The sequence below is a fragment of the Amphiura filiformis genome, chromosome 1, assembly GCF_039555335.1.
Source record: "Amphiura filiformis chromosome 1, Afil_fr2py, whole genome shotgun sequence".
Taxonomy (NCBI): Eukaryota; Metazoa; Echinodermata; class Ophiuroidea; order Amphilepidida; family Amphiuridae; genus Amphiura; species Amphiura filiformis.
The window spans coordinates 95,695,687-95,718,146 of NC_092628.1; the positions used below are offsets into that span (position 1 = coordinate 95,695,687).

The following is a 22,460-nucleotide window of genomic DNA, read 5'->3' on the forward strand; positions in this document are numbered from 1 at the left end:
CATCCTAGGTACGCTAATACTCCCATGCAGAAACATTATGAATGTTGAAGCATTGCATTACTATTTGGGTTTGGAGAGTGTTGGTTTATGCAATAACCAAGCAGCACAGTAGTTAAGTAGGATGCACCTACTTAGACGCATGCAATGCAGGCCACTTTAATTTGTACCACTTTGATGCACATCAGAGTGGATGTCTTCTCCTATGTGGATTGCCCTATTACCAACCATAGTATTATACAGATCGGGTACAAATCAAGTGGTACAGGCATCACATATATTGCTGAGGTTGCATAGCTATTTCTGTTGCATTTGACTGGCTTTTTTTTTAAATATATTTATTTTCTTCATTTGAACATTGACTCTGAAGATTCAGAGTCTATAATTCAAAATGCATCAGTGACTTGGGTGTATGATAACTTCACCGTGTATTTGTTTTCACCTGCAACTGTGGACTTTTATTTGAATTTAAGCTCATAAATCACAGCCACACAAACACTGTGGACGTCCACGGATACGAGACCTATTCAAGAGGGCGCTACACACTTCTAGGGTTCTTATCTGCAGACGATGGTGGTCGATGTCATTTTAATAGCTTTTAATGCGGCAACAGCCAATATCATAAGCAAAACAGACAATGTGACAGCAACACTGCCTAGACGTTGGACGCAATATGTTTCCCCGAGCTGAGATGCATTTTTGGCTCTATTTGCCCTGTTACAGAAAAAAATGCAGAAAATATATTTCACATGAAATAAACAATTTTTGATTAAAAATGAATGGGAACATCAAAATTTAGTCAATCTTGGCCGTTCCCCCTGCATATCTGAATACAGTTATTTGAATTATATGAATTATGGTGTTCCAATGTAAATAAATATGTTTTTGTCTTCAGTACCTGTTCATACCTTGTTTTTGGTGCAGTGAGTGCCCCACAGGCATGACGGTGGATATGTGACTGCATGGTGTAATTCTGTATCGTATATATCACTTTTCTTTACCTTCATTTATGTTTTTATCACCACCGGTATCATTGTAATAATTAATTATGGTTATTATTTTGTTTCTACATTCTATAAAAACATTGACAACTGCCATTTGCAAACTGGAATTTTGTATAAGAAGACGGATAAGACAGTAACTTTTTTTAACCACTTTTTCTGATTTATATACTTTGTTCAATGTATAAATGGCAAAAATTATTATCAATTAAATCCCAACTTACACTCGCATAAATTCACATAAGCTTGTGTCAGTCACACATTATGCAAAGCACAACTAACATCTGCAGCAAACTGAGCATGTGGATATCAATCCACCACTATGTTGTGATTCTTGCCATTTTTATGTAGAACAAAGTAGAGCATGATCAAATTTGGGTATTCCACCTGAAATCCATACACCCCTTTGGAAAACATGACATTAATCTTCCACACGGAGTGTGAATATCAAATAGGGTTACCTGAATTGGTTCTCCACTTGAAATCTACGCCCATGTGGGAGATTTAACGCATGAATGTCTTCCTTAGGGGTATGGATTTCATATAAAGGAATAGCATATTTTGGTCTTTTAAGCACCTTTGCTGGTTTACTTGGGCCTACTCTCGCACAATTGGATGACATGTTTGAATGCTGACACTTACTTTACCTCTTCACCACTTTTTGGTGCCAAATCAGAATCTCCTATAGGCCCTATCAAAAGATCCATGTTTTTGAATTTGCTGACTGCAGATCCTCTTCACACCCAAAATTGAGTGCCCCAGGGGCCACTCTCAAAGGTGGGAATGCAGCCCGGTCCCCGCACTCCATGCATCCGCGGTATTCATGCTTGTCGGTGAACTTGAAAAACACCCCTCTTGCATCTCATTTCGCGAAGTTTTGGGGGGCAAACCACCCCTTTTTTTAGCGATTTCGCGAATTATTTGCCCTTCGACAATACCCCTATTTTCGCTAAAATGCGAATGATATTTCTAATATACTCTTTTCTGGCAGAAACGCGTCGGCTGCTCGATGGAAATACACTTTTTTTCAATTTCGCGAACACGTGGTTTGAAAAAAACACCCCTTTTTTGTGTGTTTCGCGAATCGAATTTCTTCATCTGAATACACCCCTTATTTCGTGAAATTTTCGACGAGCATGAATACCTGTGGATGCACGGAGTGCGGGGACCCGGGAATGCAGCAACCTGGACTTTGCCTAGTCGTCTAAATCTATATCACATGACCGACTATGGAAGTTTTAGGGGAATAAGGCAAAGATCCATGTTATTGCAGTAAAGACACTCTATTTTCAGACCGGTAGGTAGGAATAATTTTGTTGGGTGCAGAAATTAGGAGCCCAAATTGAAGCCATTTCTACTGCTAAATTGTGAATAATTAGCCCTCTCAAAACGCTTCTTTTAAAATTGAACTTGTCAAAATTGTAAAGACGGTTGCTTTGTTCCCTCCAGGTAGCCTCACTTTGTAATGGACGGATATCCCTCATTGTGTTGTATTTGGGAGCCGTTAGCAAACCAACAGCAAAGGCTGTCTAACAAGCCGTCAGGATAGCTGTATATATGCAACATATCAAATAGCCCAGTTGCCAAGAGAGTGAAATTTTATCCATTACCCTAAACTGGTTTTGTGCTTCATTTTGTCTCATCTTACCAAATGATCTGTTTAACATGCAGAGGGATATTCCTAATGGTAGGGGCTCCGCTACCTAGCAGAACTTGCATGACAATATTCTTCTTATTTTTTGCTTATGGTGGTACTCTTTAGTTTAAGTCACTTTCGCTTATACAATTCTTATGAAAGTAAGTGAAATGTTGTTTTTCATTGTGCAGTAAAGTCAACCTTGATAAAAGGCTATTCCAGTTGAAATCTGTACACCCCCTGTGGAAGACATGACCTTAATCTCCCACACGGGGGTGTATATTTCAAATGGAGTCACCCATTCAAGAAACCCCATTTGAAATTCATACTCCATGTGTGGAAGTTTATAAGGTCATGTCTTCCATATGGGATATATGTATTTTAACTGAAATAGCTCAATTATGTGTATGTCAAGTTTTGGAATCTGAGGAGCTCAGAGGTACAATTATGTGTATATTTTGCTGAACATGGCAAAATGTAAAAGGAGTTAAAGAAATTGGATTTAGTCTGTGGCATGCCCTAAATAACCTACATTTACTGGGGACTCTGGGGCTACAAGGCTGATTTTGCATGATTTACAGAAAAAACTGGTTGGTGGGGAACTGAAGCTTTCTTACGTCACTTACAAACAACCTATTCTTCTTGATAGCGCTGCTGTTATCCTTCACATTAATGTTATTTACTCTTCCTTCACAGTTCTTTAATACATTGCATATTGAACCATAGATTTAGTTATTAAGTTAAGGGGTAATTGTGTGGACTTTGAAACCCACATCAAGGTATAATAAGTTGAATGTGGAGACAGACAGTGCAACCGTCTGAAAGTCTTTTAATGTAACACTGACAAAAACACATGTAAATCCACTATTTTAGGAAAGAAAATGTTTTAACATTTAAAAATGTCATTTCCCCGGTGTTATCACTTAACATTGACTGTGTATACGAATAATCGTTCCCAATTTTGTGAAAAAAGGGGTGATTTTTAAATTATGTTTGCAAACATAAAATGTTCCCAATGTTTACAAAATAGGGTTGTTTTTGACGACGGTGTATTAGAAAAAAAAGTATATATAAAGGGTATATTTTTGTGATTCATGAGAATGTTGAAAATCCCTTGAAATCTTACCATTTCTTGCTCAATTTACTCCTGGCTTTCACTTTTGTGAAACTTTTTTGCATTCCTAATATTCAGCAACAGATTCAGCAACTCAATCAGTTTGTTTCCGGGTTTTGTTTACATCGATTGTAACGTCACTAGGGACTTACCCAGCTTGGCCGCTGTGCTCTTTGGTGTGTGTTCTTGAAATGTTAAAAAAGTGGTGCTTTTATAAAAGTGTACTTGAAATGCAAAAAATAGGGGTAATTTTTAAGGCTAATTTGTACCCGTTTTTGTGTAAAATAGGGGTAACAAATGCTGAAAATGTTCTTGAAACCGCGCAAAATAGGGGGGATTTTTGACTTTGGGAACGATCATGTGTTACGCCTTTGAATAGGAAGTGACAACACCGGGGCCATTTCAAAATCTCTATTCATCCAACTTGGTGACAATAAACCACAACCAATGCATAGTTGGTACTCTAATTTCAAACAAAATCTGCTGGTCCCTTACTAGTGTAGACATACTAGACATAAACACAGAAACATTCCACATAACACATACGGTATGTTAGGTAGCTTGTGAACATCAGCACCTGTGGCACACATGTATGATGTGTGCATGCATAATAGCAAGTCTAGTCTACTGTGAGACATTTTGGAGAGAGAAAAATTGATATGCAACCCAGGGGTATTCAATTTCATTTGTACCTATTTTCCGCATTGCATAACATCAACATTGAATTTGTAGATGTACTTGTAAGTTCAGAATGTGACTCAATGTTTTTCTTGTGTTTTTGTGTTGCAGCCATTAATAGAAGGCTCTGAACCTAGTACAGACGCTCAGGCAATCAAGGAATCAGAATATCTAGCAGGTGGTATCAATTGGTAAGCATTATTGTGTCTACGCTCTATTTCAAAATAACTAAGTATTAAATTTTCAAGGTTAGTAAAATTGAAAGATTTGATTTTGCAATAGGCCTATTGCATATATCATTGGAGATTAACCCTTTATGTTAGGCTTTAGTTTGAGTCATCTAGGAATGAAAGTTGCATTTCAAATTTTTCAAAAATCAGTTCCATTGTTTAAAAACCTGTTTAAAAAATGGGTTGAAACCCTTATTTTACACATTTTTTAGCAACAACAATCATACAATTCAAAGACTTGACATAAGTCTAAGCATTTCAAATAAAATGAGCTCTTTGCGATTTTCAGGATATTGCAGACCGTACCTTTTTGCAGTATGTGATAAGTCAAAAACAACAAAAATGCTGTCTTCAATGATTGCAAATATTGATGAAGGTCGGCAACTTTGTAAGATTGTTATTTTCATTTTGCAATATTGTCATTGTTTTCTCTTCTTTGTTCTTCCCAACAATAGGTGGTGGCAGCATCCAACAATAAGACAAAATTGGAAAGCTGTTTTAGCATGTATACTGCTTCTTGTTGTAGGAATAGGTAAGAATTATGTGAAACAAACATCAATACAACACCCACAGACATGGACACCCCCACATACATCAATTTCAATGCAATGTGATGAGGTCTGTGAAAAACAAAGAAGAGTAGACTCAATTCACAAACTGGGACAAACAGTGTCAACCTTGAGTGCATGGAAACTCATCAAAATTGGATTTCTGTCAATGTTCCTTTCTTAAAATGTACATACGTTTAGACACAATAACCAGATTGGACCGTAAGCGAGCCGAAAATTAATCTAAGATGTCGCCAACTGTCTATGTGTGTTAAGAGACAGAATTAATTAGGGGTCTGATCCAATTCCATGATACAATTGCACACAAAGGGGTACTTAGACATTAAACAGGTGTATCAGAAAAATCTACTGAGGGCACTAATTAAGGAAGGGGAGCACATCAGGTTGACTAAAGTGTGTGCTTATACAGTTAGTGCACAAAAATGTACTCATTATCAATGCAAAATGTCATGAATTGTTTTAGCAATATATATTCAATCAAAGAAGTATGTAGTTGCTTGTACACAGTAGCTGACTACAAGTAATAAAAAAGCAACTCGTTTTCATTTCCAATGCTGTGGTGATTGTTTTTGGTTTCTAAGCGCTTGCATGATGTCAAGGATTTTACTTGGAACATTACTATTAGATTTGTTCTTGACATTTTGTATGTAGCATATTTATTTAAGCAGCCAGTCCGGGCGGACACACACTTGGGTCTTAGTGGAGCGAGGCTCAAACAAATAGCACAAGCCAAACTTTAAAGCCAAAGCTTATACATTGTACATGCTGACATATATGGAGGGATAGAAAAAAAATTATTAAAAATAAGTGCAGGGAAAAGAAAGGAAATTCCCAACCAATCATGTGAACAATTTTGCTCTTAGCCCTTGGATGGATAACTAAGAAATTTGAAATCTAATTCCATGCCCTGATACAAGTGATTAATGAATTATTACATGATAAATGCCATATTAAAATGAGTGGTTTGGGTAAACATTAACCCTTAGTTTATATAAGTGATGTCATATTATTGCCAAATCAAAACATATGCCTTACAAACTATCTTGATGTCTTAATAATTGAGTCAAGTGAAGAATACATTGCCATACAACCCTGGGAGTCATCACAACAGAGACATATGCTACAATCAAGGAAAAAAGTCCTTGGAACGCTTGGCACACTCTGTCGAAATTCCGTGCAGAATTTCTTATGTTCATGGAAATGACCTATATTGTGTTTGGGAAGAAACATGACATCTACAACAATGAGTTGCCCTACCCCTCTCCCCGTCAAGTTAGGTTGGAATACATTGGGGAACCGCTGAAGACATTGGCATTTCTCAACATTGCACGGGGAGAGGGGTGACAGTTTTCCGTTATTTACACGCATGCGTTCCAAGACTTTTTTCCTTGATTGTCTCTACCGAATGCAAAATATTTCATCTAAATTTCGTTTTTGTCTCATAACTCAAAAACGGAATGTCGTATGAGCTTCAAATTGCACATGATTTGAGAGTGGATTATATGCTTTGTAATCATCATAAAATTGTTGATAAAGAATTTGGTTTATTTAGGGAGTGGTCATTGGAAACACCCCCTATGCTAAATTACTCACGTTTCTTAATCATGGCTCTAAAATGCTCTAAAATGTCGTTTTTGTCAATAACTCAAAAACAGAATGTTGTATGAGTTTCATATTGCACCAGATTTGAGAGTAGATAATATCCTTTTGAATCATAATAAAATTGTTGATAAAAATGTTGGGTTATTCAGGGAGTGGTCACTGAAAACACCTCCTATGCTAAATTACACAAGTTTCAGTAATTATGCCCTCTACTGTAGTCAAATTTCGTTTTTGCCTCGTAACTCAAAAACACTACAAATACATTTTTTACAATATCACAATGTTTTGCAGCATGTTTCCAAAATATTTTCAATGTTATTAAAACTTCAAACATTTTGTACCCCTTATGATATAACCCAACATGTAAATGTTTTGTCTAAAACTTGTGTTTGCTGGGTATAGGCATATATAAATGTTTTCTGGAAAACTTGTGTATGCTGAGTATAGGCATATCCGAGCGAATCACAAAGATTATGATGTAACAATTTGAAACAACTCATTTCTGAATATTATTTCTATTAGACACGCTTTTGCGATGAGAAAATACAAGAAAAAAAAAAACACAATTGAATATACTTTTTTTAAAAGACGACCACTGGGACTCGAACCATTCACATCGGTCAATAGTCAAAAGGTTATCAGTCTGAGGACTAATCCGCTACGCCACGCTGCTATTTCGCGATCGAAGTAACAAGTTTTGTTCTTTTATAGTAGTCAGGTATCGGGGAAAGTGTAAACTTGTATAGAGTGCTTGCACGAAAGGTCATGAGTTCAAATCATCCTCCAGACACGCTCCATAAGATATGCTAATGCATGGAGTACAAAGAATTACTTTGATCAAAACCAGTTAAACAGGTGATTGGTATTGTACTCCGTGCATTTGCATGTCCTCTGGAGCGTGTCTTTAGGATGGTTTGAACTTTGTGATCTTCCATGCAAGCACCCTATAGTAGAAACCTCAAAATGTATCAGTTTACCATAATGACAAAATGGTCCAAAATCGGCATTTTATGTTTTTAGGCCGCATCTCACGAAGCGTGCTATACCAATTGAAAATGTTTTATTGTAAAAGGAATGAAACATTCGTTTCATATATAAAATTTGTTAACAGTTAAGTTTACCAATTTGAATTGAAATAAATACGCATAAACAACTCATTTCTGAATATTATTTATATTAAAATACGCTTTTGCGATGAGAAAAAAAACAAGAAAAGAAAAAAGAAAACAACAATTGAATATACTTTTAAAAAAAGACCACCAATGGGACTCGAACCACATCGGTCAATAGTCAAAAGGTTATCAGTCTGAGGAAAGGAAATCCGCTATGAGTTTTGTTACGCTGCCATTTTGAATTGAAAGAAATACGTATATATATTTATTTCAATTCAAAATGGTAAAGTGTTAACAAATTTCATATAAGAGATCAAGGTGTCATTCCTTTTGCATTAAAACATTCTCAATTGGTATAGCAAATGTAAACGCACGTGACGCTCATGAGATACATTTGCCTGAAAAACATAAATGTCGATTTTGGACCATTTTGTCATTATGGTAAACTGATACACTTTGCCATTTCTACTATAAAGTTTACACTTTCCCATACATGACTACTATAAAAGAACAAAACTTGTTACTTCGCTTGTGCCATGGCAGCGTGATGAAGCGGATTAGTCCTCCGACTGTTAACCTTTTGGCTATTGACTGATGTGCATGGTTCGAGTCCCAGTGGTGGTCTATATTTTTTCTTTTAGTGTATTAAATTGTTGTTTCTTTTTTCTTTTATTTTTTTCTCATCGCAAAAGCGTATTTTGTTATAAATAATATTCAGAAATGAGTTGTTTCAAATTGTTACATCATAATCTTTCTGATTCGCCGGATGTGCCTGTACTCAGCAAACACAAGTTTTAGAGAAAACATAAATTTTACACGTTAGATTATATCATAAAGGGTACATAACGTTTTAATAACATTCAAAAAAACATTTTGGAAAACATGCTGCAAAACATTGTGATATTGTACTAAAAATGCATTTGTAGTGTTTTTGAGTTATGAGACAAAAACGAAAATGGACTCAGTATCATACAGAAGAGGGCCATAATTACAAAACTTGTGTCATTTAGCATAGGAGGTGTCGTCAGTGACCACTCCCTAAATAACTCAACATTTTATCAACAATTTTATTATGATTCAAAAGGATATTATCTACTCTCTAATCGTAGTGCAATATGAAACTCATACAACATTCTGTTTTTGAGTTATGGACAAAAACGACATTTTAGAGCAGTTTAGACCCATAATTATGAAAAGTGTGTAATTTAGCATACGGGTGCTTTCGTGACCACTCCCTAAATAAACCAAATTAAGTATCAACAATTTTATTATGATTGCAAAGTATATAATCTACTCTCAAATCGTGTGAAATTTGAAGCTCATACGACATTCCGCTTTTGAGTTATGAGACAAAAACGAAATTTAGATGAAATATTTTGCATTCGGTAGAGACAATCAAGGAAAAAAGTCCTTGGAACGCTTACACACTCTGTCGAAATTCCGTGCAGAATTTCTTATGTTCATGGAAATGACCTATATTGTGTTTGGGAAGAAACATGACATCTACAACAATGATTTACCCTTCCCTCTCCCCATCAAGCAATGTTGGAATACATTGGGGAACCGCTGAAGACATTGGCATTTCTCAACATTGCACGGGGGAGAGGGGGTGACAGTTTTCCGTTATTTACACGCATGCGTTCCAAGACTTTTTTCCTTGATTGTAGCCTGGTTGGCCTAGATCAAGGCCTTACAACCTGTAGGACTAACCATGTCATGTCTAAGTAAATGTTTATCAAAAATGCATTGAGGCTTAAGTATGGTGAGCCTCATAGAGAGTGAGGTTTGCCTGGATGCCTTACATAGGAAGTAATTTGATATGTGTCTGAGTTGGACGAAACCATGGCAACAGGTGTAATGAGTAATTCACCATTTGACAAAGGCATTCATTTCGCCAGTCCCAGGAGCGTTTTCCTGTACTGTCCTAAATGACTACATAGCCTTTAATATCAATCTCAAAAGTCCGTGACGCAACATTAGTAGAAGCAAATAGACAATGAACGATAAAACAACATTTTGCAAATTTTGGGGAGACAAAAAGTTCCTTTTAGTCATTTCATTGTCCTCTTGTGTGTTATGATTAGGCTATTCCAGGTGAAATCCATACATCTCCTATGGAAGACATGAACCTAATCTCCCACACAGATATGGTGTAAATTTCAAGTGGAGAAACCCATTAAGGGCTGGGGTATGAACGCTTGGACAGTATTTATTTTGGGACATTAGAGCACATCAGACATATCGAATTGCATTCTGAATACGAAGAATGTCATTCTGATATCAAATAATTTTGATTTTTGAAATTACAATTTAATACACATTTTATGGCAAATCATTAAAATTGATATTTTTGATATTTAACAGTACTTGAAGTAAACTTTATAAATCTGATGATTTATACTTAAAGTGTATGTAGGTGGGATGAAAAGCCGACGATCAATTGAAAATTTTGACCTTTCGTATTGAATTAGGTCTTTTTGGGAAAAAAATCCATATCTCCAATATGAAAGGTCAAAATTTTCAATTGACCGTCGGCTTTTCCTCCCTGCTACTTACACTTTAAGAATATATCATTAGATTTATATAATTTACTTCGAGGACTGTTATATATCAAAAATTTGAAAAATATCAAATTTTTATAATTTGTCATAAAATTTGTATTATATGGTGATTTTCAAAAAATGAAAATTATTTGATATCAGAAAGACATGCTTCGTATTCAGAATGCAATTCGATAGGTCTGAGGTGCTCTCATATCCCACAAAAAATACTGTCGAAACCCAATAAACGCTCATTTTAGATCCCTTAAGGTAATCAGGAAATTCACACTCCCTGTGTGGAAGATTAAGGCCATGTCTTCCATAAGGGATGTACAGTATTAATTTCAACTGGAAAAGCCCATTGGCGTTTTGTTATCATGCTTGTATTTATTTCAAGTTATTTACAGTCCTAAATTACAAAATCTTATCACAATACTGCTTTCTAACCATTTTTGGCAAAAATGAGATGTTGGTACTATGTAAGAACAAAAATTGGCTTTCTATTGATATCAAATTAAAGACTTATCTCCATTTCTGATCCTGATCCTGATATAGCCACAGACCAGTAAAACATGGGCTTATCTCCAATAGGCCCAAGGTGCTAATTAATGGAACAAGACAGGACACAAGGTTTAAATGGAGATGATGCAGTGTTACAGTGAATGCTCAACATGTACTGTACCAATTGAACCTAATCAGTCACCAGGCACCTTAGTAATTTCAAGAGGATACTTGATATTTATTGTGTTATGAAAGTCAAACTGGACATTTCCCATATGCAAAACATTGTGTAATTCATGATACAAAACAGGATATTAAAACTGGTTACTACTATTGAACAAATGTCATAGCCAGTGCATCTCAATGCCCAAATGATTTTCCAGGATTAGAATATCAAATTTGTCGAAAATCTGTGAATCGATTCTCACAAAGATTAAAGTTGATTTTCAAAAGTTTTCAGAAGTGAAGTCTATGTAGTTAGTTCCCCAGAATCAAAATAATGATTCTACTTCCCACAATATTCTTAATTGGCAATGACATGCTAACCCTCTTTTCCTCCTGGGGGTTTCCTGTGACTTCAGAGAGGTCAGTACTTGAGAAGGGAGCATAAATATAAATGTGATAATTGGCTTCCTTGACTCATTTCCCATCAAATCAATGTATTACGTACAATGCAGTTTTTTTTAGCATTATGTGTTATCAGGGGTAGATAGCAACACATACTGTACAATACATTATGTGTTTTCAGGGGTAGATAGCAACACATACTGTACCATACATTCTGTGCTATCACAGGTAGATAGCAACTCATACTGTACAATAACTTATGTGTTATCAGGGGTAGATAGCAACACATACTGTACAATACATTGTGTGTTTTAATTTTTTCCAAGGTTCCTTTCAGCATTAACAGTCGCGTATACGTGTGCGACGTCAAGCGTGTGCATTGGACCTTGTGTAAAATAATACGCGCAGGACGGCTAGCAGTACGCTTAATTTGTTAAAGGAAATCTGAATAACAGTATATCAGGAGTAGATAGCAACACACACTGTGCAATACATTATGTGTTATCAGGGGTAGATAGCAACACACACTGTACACTACATTATGTGTTATCAGGGGTAGATAGCAACAAATACTGTACAATACATTCTGTGTTATCAGGGGTAGATAGCAACACACACTATACAATACATTATGTGTTTTCAGGGGTAGATAGCAACACATACTGTACAATACATTCTGTGTTATCAGGGGTAGATAGCAACAAATACTGTACAATACATTCTGTGTTATCAGGGGTAGATAGCAACACACACTGTACAATACATTATGTGTTATCAGGGGTAGATAGCAACAAATACTGTACAATACATTCTGTGTTATCAGGGGTAGATAGCAACACACACTGTACAATACATTATGTGTTTTCAGGGGTAGATAGCAACACATACTGTACCATACATATGTTATCAGGGGTAGATTGCGGCACACACTGTTCCATACATTATGTGTTATCAGGGGTAGATAGCAACACACAATGTACAATACATTATGTGTTACCAGGGGTAGATAACAACACATACTGTACAATACATTATGTGTTATCAGGGGTAGATAGCAACACACTTGGTACCATACATACTATGCTATTAGGGGTAGATAGCAACACACACTGTACCTTACATACTGTGCTATCAGGGGTAGATAGCAACACATACTGTAAAATACATTTTGTGCTATCAGGGGTAGATAGCAATACACACTGTACCATATTATATATATTGTGCTATTAGGGGTAGATAGCAACATACACTGTACCATACATGCTGTGCTATCAGGGGTAGATAGCAACACATACTGTAAAATACATTCTGTGCTATCAGGGGTAGATAGCAACACACACTGTACCATACATACTGTGCTATCAGGGGTTGATAGCAACACATACTGTACCATACATACTGTGCTATCAGGGGTAGATAGCAACACACACTACCATACATGCTGTGCTGTCAGGGGTAGATAGCAACACATACTGTAAAATACATTCTGTGCTATCAGGGGTAGATAGCAACACACACTGTACCATACATACTATGCTATCAGGGGTAGATAGCAACACACACTGTACCATACATGCTGTGCTATCAGGGGTAGATAGCAACACATACTACCATACATGCTGTGCTATCAGGGGTAGATAGCAACACACTCTGTACCATACATACTATGCTATCAGGGGTAGATAGCAACACACACTGTACCATACATGCTGTGCTATCAGGGGTAGATAGCAACACATACTACCATACATGCTGTGCTGTCAGGGGTAGATAGCAACACATACTGTAAAATACATTCTGTGCTATCAGGGGTAGATAGCAACACACTCTGTACCATACATACTATGCTATCAGGGGTAGATAGCAACACTCACTGTACCATATATTATATATATTGTGCTATCAGGGGTAGATAGCAACATACACAATACGTATGGTGTGTGTGTGTTGTAAATAATGCCCATACTAAATACAGTATACAAATGTAAAAAAAGAACCCAATTTGATTATTACACACAACTTGTTTTTATACTAATCTTTTTATTTGAAGTTTTGCATCTATGTGTATCAATAATATATTTTTACTAAAAATATTCTATGACAGGCAATATCCATGCTTGCTAAACCCAGATTATTCTCATCATAAATGAACATTAATTTCAAAATTAATATGCAAGGTGTGCGGAAGGAGTCATAACAAGGGATTGATTGCTGCAAGCTATATTTATGAGTTTGGTATATTGTTTAAGTAAATTGGAATAAATTGGAAAACTCTCTGGCTTATAGACGAGGCAAATCCTGCAGGAGCCTTTACTTGATTAATCAGCCAATTCATGCAAGTGGTGCTACAATCTCATACATAATGTGACATTTATGTACACAAAATTGTACACTATTAAGTGAAATTTTCTATACTTGTAGTTGCACATTGCTTATTAATAATATCTGAGACAATTATACGTACATGGATAAGAGGGGAACCCACAATCAATTGTTAACAGCTCAACCGTACCAATCCCCTGCAATTTATCGATTTGACCAGTGGCAGTGCTTTAGTTATATTCGTCTCAGGTGCTACAATCAAATTTGAGTTTGATTTCTCATAAACAAGCAATATGCCCAATTTTATGTTGCAATTCATTACCTAGCCAGAATAAATCCATACTTGCAACAAGCTCAAATTAATACTTCACTTGGTTTTACCATAAACATCTTCATTTTCAGAAGACATTTATGCCAAAGTCCAAAATGAGATTCATATTTCACCAAACAATACTCATTTTTGTCCCAAAAATTGTGTCAACTCAGTGTGAAATCAAAACACAACTTGTGGTTCGATATAATTTAAAGCTGTTTCTCTTCTAATTTCTCATGTAATAATCAAGGAAAGATTATAGTTTGTTCAGCTCATAATCGGCAGGAAATGTTAGGTTCTTAAGTAGACCCATGTTAAGAGTGTTATAGTTGACATGTCTGGTCTATATTTTGTGTGCAAAAGAAAGTAGATAAAGTATTTGACTTGAATTAATTGTGATGCTTCTGGCGAGATGTCAAAAGACAATTCTCAAAATCAAATATATTGATATTAATCTGCGATGTTATAAGGCCCACCGATTACAAGCTGATCAAACTATAAGTGGGAGACAGTAAAACCTAAAACAGCCCCTGGTTCCTGGTAACCAGTGCAGCCTGAACCAGGAGCAAACTATTTTCACAGAAAAGTGACTTTGGCTGTTAATCTGTTGATCTATCATAATTTCAACACCTTGAAATTGATTATTAGACAGTGTCCATTAATGAACAAAACGTTTCCTTTTATAAATTTTAAGTAAGCTTAATTTGATCAGTTTTGAGTAAAAATATATGGTGTGTGCCACATTTGGTAACTAATATTTGAATAGAATTTTGAATTGGACTGACTTGAAGCTCCTGGTTCACATGAAATCCCTGTGAATCAGGCAATACTTCAGGTGAAAATGGCTCCTGGCTGAGACGTTTTTATTCTCACTCAGGCCTTGGTAATATTAAGAATGTTAGTTTACTAAGGTGTGTGTTACTAATTGCAAGCAAATTGGAGCAGACTGATTTGAAAACATTCAAAATATCTGCTTCTCAAATCAAACAGACAGTATTTGTTTGATGTTGAATCTGCCACTACGAAATCCAACATGGTGTTACTCTCAACTTGAGATAAGACACAGTATAGATACTGTTTTTTTCAGTATTCGAGCAGAAGGATCCAAAAGCACCTGCCTCCTTGCCTATTAAACACAACACACAGTACATTCAATGTTATTTATGTCCCGATGCATTGTGTTCACTTGCATGGTCATACATTTGTAACCGAGTTTCATGTCAATTCAGTGTATATGTTGTTCTTATTACATAATTTTGTGTGTTTGTTTTCAGTTCTTATAGTAGCTGGAATCTTAGTAGAAGCAGTACAAAGAGGTAAGACAAAAACATCAGGTTTTTTTTCTTTATTCAACAGACACAGTAGTGAAATCATGTAACCTATTTGAAGACAAATTAGTCAATACAAGTAAACTGTCTTCATGGGTTGCGTACAGAGATGATGGAAATATAAGAGTTTGAAAAAAGTGCAATCAATTGGTAGAATTAGAGATGGTTGAACCATGAAGGTACTACCTTCATGGATGAACCTGGGTCCTCTGATCGCAGATGGAAGTGTTTGTATTGAGCGTCTAATGCAGAAAGGGTGGGAGAAAGGGTAGATTGCTTGAAATACAACAAGGAAATGTGCAGAAACAAGAAACTCTCACATCCTTGCATCAAGTGCACATTGGTTTCTTAGAAGTGGAATTTTTGGTTTGAAAAGTGACAAGAAATAAGTATACTTTGCTTTGGAGCCTCATCTTAAACAACTTCCAGCAGCAAACTCGGTTCTCCCAGGGTATGATAACTATCTATAATTTGCCCTTAATATCATGTTATTACAGTGAAACAAATTGAATACATGAAGTTTCAATGTTGAAAAGTGTTATTTTAAAAGACAACAACAACTTCAATTTGATCATACCATATGGAAGTGAGTTTTTCATACATTGATGTATGAGGTTAAAAAGCCAATAATGAGATAAGATGATTTGTAAGTTAAGCGTGATAGATGATAGCATAAGACGTTCACTGGATACATTAGTGTGTTAAGGAGAGTGGGGCCAAGTGATGATCAATCAAAAACAAAGGGTTTACTCTCAATGCATGTGATATGGTATGTGTGCATAATGGTGCCCTTTTACTGTGCCTGTATTATGTATTGACATGGTTGGTAATGCCATCGGGAACTTGTATCGCAATATTTTATACTTCGTACTGTCTGATGGAAAAAGGAAACTTTTAAAGCTGTCTTCCTGCATTCTGTGGCAGTAAGTGATGGTTTCATAGGCCCAATAAATTAGGCAGCTTTAATTAAGCTAGAGCTACTTAGCATAAAACAAATAAACATAAAAATACCTTGAAATTCATTTATTTGTTACTATTTAGCATTAAAATTTTGATTTTTAATAGGCTTCACACATATTTGTTATGTCAATGAAAATTACCTCATGCAAAATGTCATCAAAACTTCAGGATTCGGTAGACACTACATTATATGATGATGTGATCCATGTAACATTAAAAACTGATGTTGTGTTCATCCAAATTTAGTGTTGAGATATGAAGGGTCTGGATTGCTAAAAGAAGACACAGATATTAATGGTTAGAATTAAAACTAAGTGAACGTCCCTTTAAGATTTACATTTCTTATAATTGATGATGTCGGCATGAATTGTCTGTGACTTGTATATATGGCTGTCATCGCTATTATACCCAGAGCAGTGAGTATGTAGCATGACATTTAGCCAATGTTGTGCATCATGTATGGGAAGGTGTTTTTGAATTGAAAGATATGCTAAATTGATTATTATACGGAAGTTTTGTTAGGAGTCTTAGCCATTCTTGAAAAATATATTATTAATTTGATGGTTTAATTTGTTCGAATTTATTTTGTAAAGCTAAAATTGTATTCAGCTGATGATGTATAATGATTTGATGAATAAACAAATTTCTGCACTTCATTTTAATTATTTGGTGTAAACATTTCATACCTGATTGCAATTTTACATATTCTAATAATATCAATAACTCTCTGTATTATCCTTTTATGTGTGCATATGCAGGGCACGATATGACCATTATCGCATCGCATTTTGCTACACAATCTAGCCAAATTGCTATGAAATCACACAAACATATCTGATTCCTATACATAATTATTGCTATGCAAATAAAACTTTGTCACAATTTTGCTATGTAAAATTTTGACACTAAATTATGCCCTGTGCATATGTTTATTCTGTTCTGCACATAATATTCTGAAAGTTAGATAATATTCATTTTGTGAAAAAATGAATGATTTTAGATGTAGATACCGGTGTTTTTGCCACTGCCAACCACGCAGACGATCCCTAATTTTTGCCTGTCAGTGCAAGAGCAGGGAATGTCTAGATTTATCAAATACACTCATATTTTGCAATTAAGAGGTAATTTAATTATTTCATTCTTGATATCAAATTCCTTCTCCTGCATCTTGAAAATGCTTACTTAACCCCTAAAGGCCCGCTGCTTTTTGGCGAAGGGAAATGAAAGAAGGAAGGAAAAAAGAAAGAAAGAAGATGAAGAGAACAGTTGTTTTCTCCACTTTGGTTTTAAATCGCCAGCCCTTCTGGTACAGGTTTTAAATTGCCAGCCCTTCTGGTGTAGATAAAGGACTGGGGATAGCAGGCCATGAGTATGAAAGCTGCTTGGCCAATGTTTTTGTGTGTATATGTGATTTTGGCATCGGATCATTTTGGGATGCTTGGTCTTGCAGTCGTTTGTAGAATAATATTTTGTAGTATTGAGGTCGGTTAGGACTAATTATAAGGCCTGATTTAGGCTTAAAGTTAAATTTTTATTACTTCTGTGTGTGCCGAGTGTACACGAGCATAAACACAGAAGTGATAAACAATAACGCTGATTGGCTGATCAATGGTCTTGCTATAGTTGGTATAGCATTGTACGTACAAGTTCGCTGAAGGAAACAGGTTGCGAGTTCGGTTGGTCAGTGGGTTTTGGGGTGGGTTTTTCTGGTTGATGGCTATCATTCATATTTTTTAGAAGGATCCATGTTTTATGGTTAACATGTGTAAACTCAAAGATCTTAAACTAATTGTTATTTTGTTGTACATTTTACAGAGCATGCAGCAGCAGCAATATTTCTTGTAGTAGGCTTCCTGTTTTTCATTCCTGGATGTAAGTATACACAATGTCATAGATTATTTCCCCATTTCAAATATGTGACATGATCAAGGGGAATGAGTCGGATGTCGCTAATATTGATTTTGAGATATTAGCAAAGAAAGTGTTAAAATTCTTTTGTTTTATATTGTTTTCAGCAATTGATAAATTGACATAACTTCGCAAAGAAAAGTTGTATAAACATGGGATTTTCAGTTTCTGAAAGCTCTAAATGTCCTTTTTAGAAACATGTGTAAAACTCATTTTTGACCAGGGTCGATATGTGACTCATTCCCCTTGATCATGTCACATATATGCATATTGGGCTGTTCCATTTGATCAGTGGCATCATATGGGGGGACCATGATTGGGGGGCTCCAGGTCTGATTGAACGGCACAAGCCGTTTTGGGGCAATTTTACTAAGGGATTTTCTACATTTTCAGATCGATTGGGGGGCACTTTCCCCTGTACCCCTATGACGGTACTCCACTGTATTTGATATCCATGTACCCCCTATTGAAGATATCACCTTAATTTGCCACACAGGGAGTGTGGATTTCAAATGAAGTCACCCATTTCATGTAGTCCCATTTGAAATTCACACTCCCTGTGTGGAAGAATAAGGTCATGTCTTCCATAGGGGAAGTATGGGCTTCAACTGGAATAGCCTTTTTGCACCTGTTTGTGAGATATAAGTCTCTTTGTGCAGATAATTTACTCATTTTGAATTTGAGAAGCATTTGCACACATGCTCATGAATACACATAGTCATGAGTCTTCAAAAATTAGAATGAACTATCCCGGGAACTATCCTGAAATATTGAGTGGTGTTTCAGACCACCCGATTATATTTTACTTCAGTACATGCAACATATTTTTTAAGTTGAATAAATATATCAAATATGTAGCACCTGAATAATATGAAAGTTCCAACAGGAAAAAAAACATTACATACTTGGATGTCTAATGTTGGTGATGACATCAATTGCAATGGTGGTACTTATGATGTAAACAATGATTAGGAGGGGGAAGAGGAGGAAGGAGAGGAGGAAAAAGAGGAGCAGGGATATGATTAACAATATAGTTAACAAGATTGGGCTATTGATGCTATTCCAGTTGAAATCCATACACCCCCTATGGAAGACATGACATTAATCTCCCATTCAGGGGGTGTAGATATCAAATGGAGTCACCCATTCAGTTAACCTCTCTTGAAATTCACACTCCCTGTGTGGAAGATTAAGGTCATGTCTTCCATACAGGGTATATGGATTTCAACTGGAATAGCTATTAATAACAACAACTAAGATGCCAACTAGGACTGATTTCTAGTATTTTGCACTGATTTGGAAAAATACTGAAAATGGTTGAGAATACTGTAAATACCTTCGCAGCAACAACAATAGTAACTATAACAATATTGATAACAATATTAATAGTTTAATCTGTTGCAAAGTTCCTTTTATCGTTAACCATCACGTATATGCACACAAACGTCAAGCGTGTGCATAGGACCTTGTGGAAAATAGGCGGATAGCAGTTCGCTTAATTTGTTAAAAAAATTATGATGATGATGATGACAATAAATAATAATGATATACCGTATTCATTCCAATAAGCGCCAAGGGCCCTTAACAAAGTCATTTTGGATGGGCACTTATTTTTTACCTTGTTTGCCTATTTTTTTATAATAATTAAGGCGTTTATTAAAGACAAATTTTCATATTATAATAAAAGGGTCCCGAGACGTTCTAGTAGCTTTTCTGATGCAGAAAATGTATTCCAAGTTTATGCAGGACTTGTAGACCTGCAGCTATTTCACTGTATCAACATCTATCTGTCACTTCAACATTACTACCCTTAAGCAAATTGAAAATACCCTTAGTGGGCGCTTATTGGGGCATGGGCGCTTATTGGAATGAATACGGTAATTAAAATAATACTCAATTAAAGTGTAAAATGATCAATTTGTAAGGCGTGCATAGTAGTTATCATTGCTAATTCTATTGATTGATGGCCTTCAAATCCTATCTAATTGACAAAATTATTGCAAGCTCAAAAAGTTGTACACACATGTACAGCAGCAGTTGATCAATTGCAATAACAGAAATGAACATAAATATTGTTTTATTGATATATTGTTGCAATTTACTGGTTTATTAAAATTGACCACCGGTAGATTGTATTTGTTATCAGGTTAAAATCCATATGAAAGGATATAATTATATTTTTTCAACAATTATAATTAATTCATGTAATACTATTGATTACACAGTCTGTTGTGCATGTTGATTTCTGTATAGCAATTATATGTCTTTGGATGGGGGAAATGATGGTAGCTGTTTTTTTTAAATAAAACCAATATCAACAAAACAAGCAAAAGGAAAACATATTAAACAAACAAACGAACAAATTTGAAGTGACCAAATTGGTTTTCAAAGTGTCAGTTGACATGACAATGATGACATGAAAGAGAGTGGTGCTCCAGTGGTTATGGTCTTTGACTCTGGTGCGAGAGGTCCCATGTTTGATCCAAGGTGGAAGCAAAAATTCATATTCAATTATAAGTTTAACAAATTCCCCATGTCCTATTATTGCAATATCATGTCAGATCTTTGAAGGAATGAACTTCTTATATTATATTTAGTTAGGTTTCATAAAACCATAGCTGTGATAGTGATAAACATAACAAGGATTTGTCATTTAAAAATATATGTCAAAATTAAACATTTTTCACTATTTGTACTTATTACAGGTTCAAATGTATGGGGTATGATTTAACTAATATTTATGTTTGTTTGTTTGTTTGTTTTATTTTCTCCAGTGTATCACACAGGTTATGCATACTTTGCTGCCAAAGGTTACAGAGGTTTTGACATGAACAAACTGTCTATTTTTACAACGATAAGATGAAACTATGGATCAAAGTACTTTGTGGGTAAAACTCTAGGTGCACCACACTAACACTATATATATAGTGCATGACTGTAGAACTATATGCACCACTGAGGTAGATACAGGTAATTTGTTGAATACTATGAGGCAAGTGTGGTAGATTTAGTTAGATCAGAGCCGATTTGAAATGTGGGAAAATGAAATGGCAGATCAGATTCAAATTAGTATGGGAATCAAGCAATTGAATCATAAAATGGAAAAGGATAGGGCATGGTCAGCAGAACAAGAATGAAAGTTAACTGCCAGCTAGTATTCCAATTTAAGCAGTCACTGGAAGATTGGAAGGAATCCAAAGTCTGCAGAGTAGCAGTCCAGAATGGTTATCTATTTAGAGGGTTCTATCAGTGTCTACATGGTTGTGTTCCAGCTACTGGTATTTCAACTCATAAGCTCCTGAGGATATCTCCAACAATGGCAAACTTGTCTTAACATCCACTGCATCATATTTTGTCCTTGATATGTTTTATACAAAGGTGTTAGATTATAGTAGTTTGGATACCACCATATTTGCACATTGCTCATTATGGCCAAAAATAGTGTACCTCCTGATGCACCTGGCAAACTTTGACCCGTTTACACAGAGAAGTCTACTTCAATTGCGACATCAATTTACATCGGTGTTTACACTGTAGTCGAGTTCAAAACAAATTGTGAATTCAACTTTTATGCCATCATTTGCTTGTGCTTCAAATTACTGTTTTGAAGTCGACTTCATATTTCGTGTTCGTTTACACAGCATAAGTCGAGTTTGAAGTCGACTTTGAATTCGATAAATGTTGCTCCGGGGCATCATTTGAAGTCAACTTCTAAAGTCGAGTTCAAAACATGGCGACCCTGTTTACACATAAATGAAGTCGAGTTCAAAGTTGACTTTCAGACACTGTGTAAATGGGATCTTTGACTTGAAGGGTGTGCTTGTTTGTACTCTATGCGTAATGGTTGGTGGCAATAATGAGAGCTAAGCACAACCTTTTGTTACAATGAAGTTCAAAGATGCCAATTATTGTTTGATTTTTGGGCCTTTGCTGATAGATGCTTGAGGTGCACTGTTTTGGTTCCTGTGCCTAACAATCCAATAAGGTTGATTTGCCATAGGGTTACACACTGTGCTATTTGGTGTTCACACTCTATTCTAATATCCTTGGTTATTAGAAGACAACAAATGCCATAAGTCTCA

At 35.7% G+C, this 22,460-nt stretch overlaps 1 protein-coding gene across 3 annotated transcripts in view; it reads left to right on the plus strand.

The window, feature by feature from the left end:
* LOC140167656 (transmembrane protein 134-like) overlaps nucleotides 1–21,447 on the plus strand; it is a 44,340-nt gene extending 22,893 nt beyond the window's left edge. The window contains exons 2-7 of one of the 3 annotated variants that reach the window (XM_072190955.1): nucleotides 1,123–1,134; nucleotides 4,538–4,617; nucleotides 5,112–5,188; nucleotides 15,457–15,498; nucleotides 18,286–18,342; nucleotides 21,153–21,447. In XM_072190955.1, coding sequence (XP_072047056.1) covers nucleotides 1,123–1,134; nucleotides 4,538–4,617; nucleotides 5,112–5,188; nucleotides 15,457–15,498; nucleotides 18,286–18,342; nucleotides 21,153–21,241 — 357 coding nt within the window. In that variant the 3' untranslated portion in view covers nucleotides 21,242–21,447. The remainder of the gene's footprint in view (nucleotides 1–1,122; nucleotides 1,135–4,537; nucleotides 4,618–5,111; nucleotides 5,189–15,456; nucleotides 15,499–18,285; nucleotides 18,343–21,152) is intronic. The other 2 variants (XM_072190969.1, XM_072190963.1) reach the window with 2 other exon arrangements.
* The last annotated feature ends 1,013 nt before the right edge of the window (nucleotides 21,448–22,460 follow it).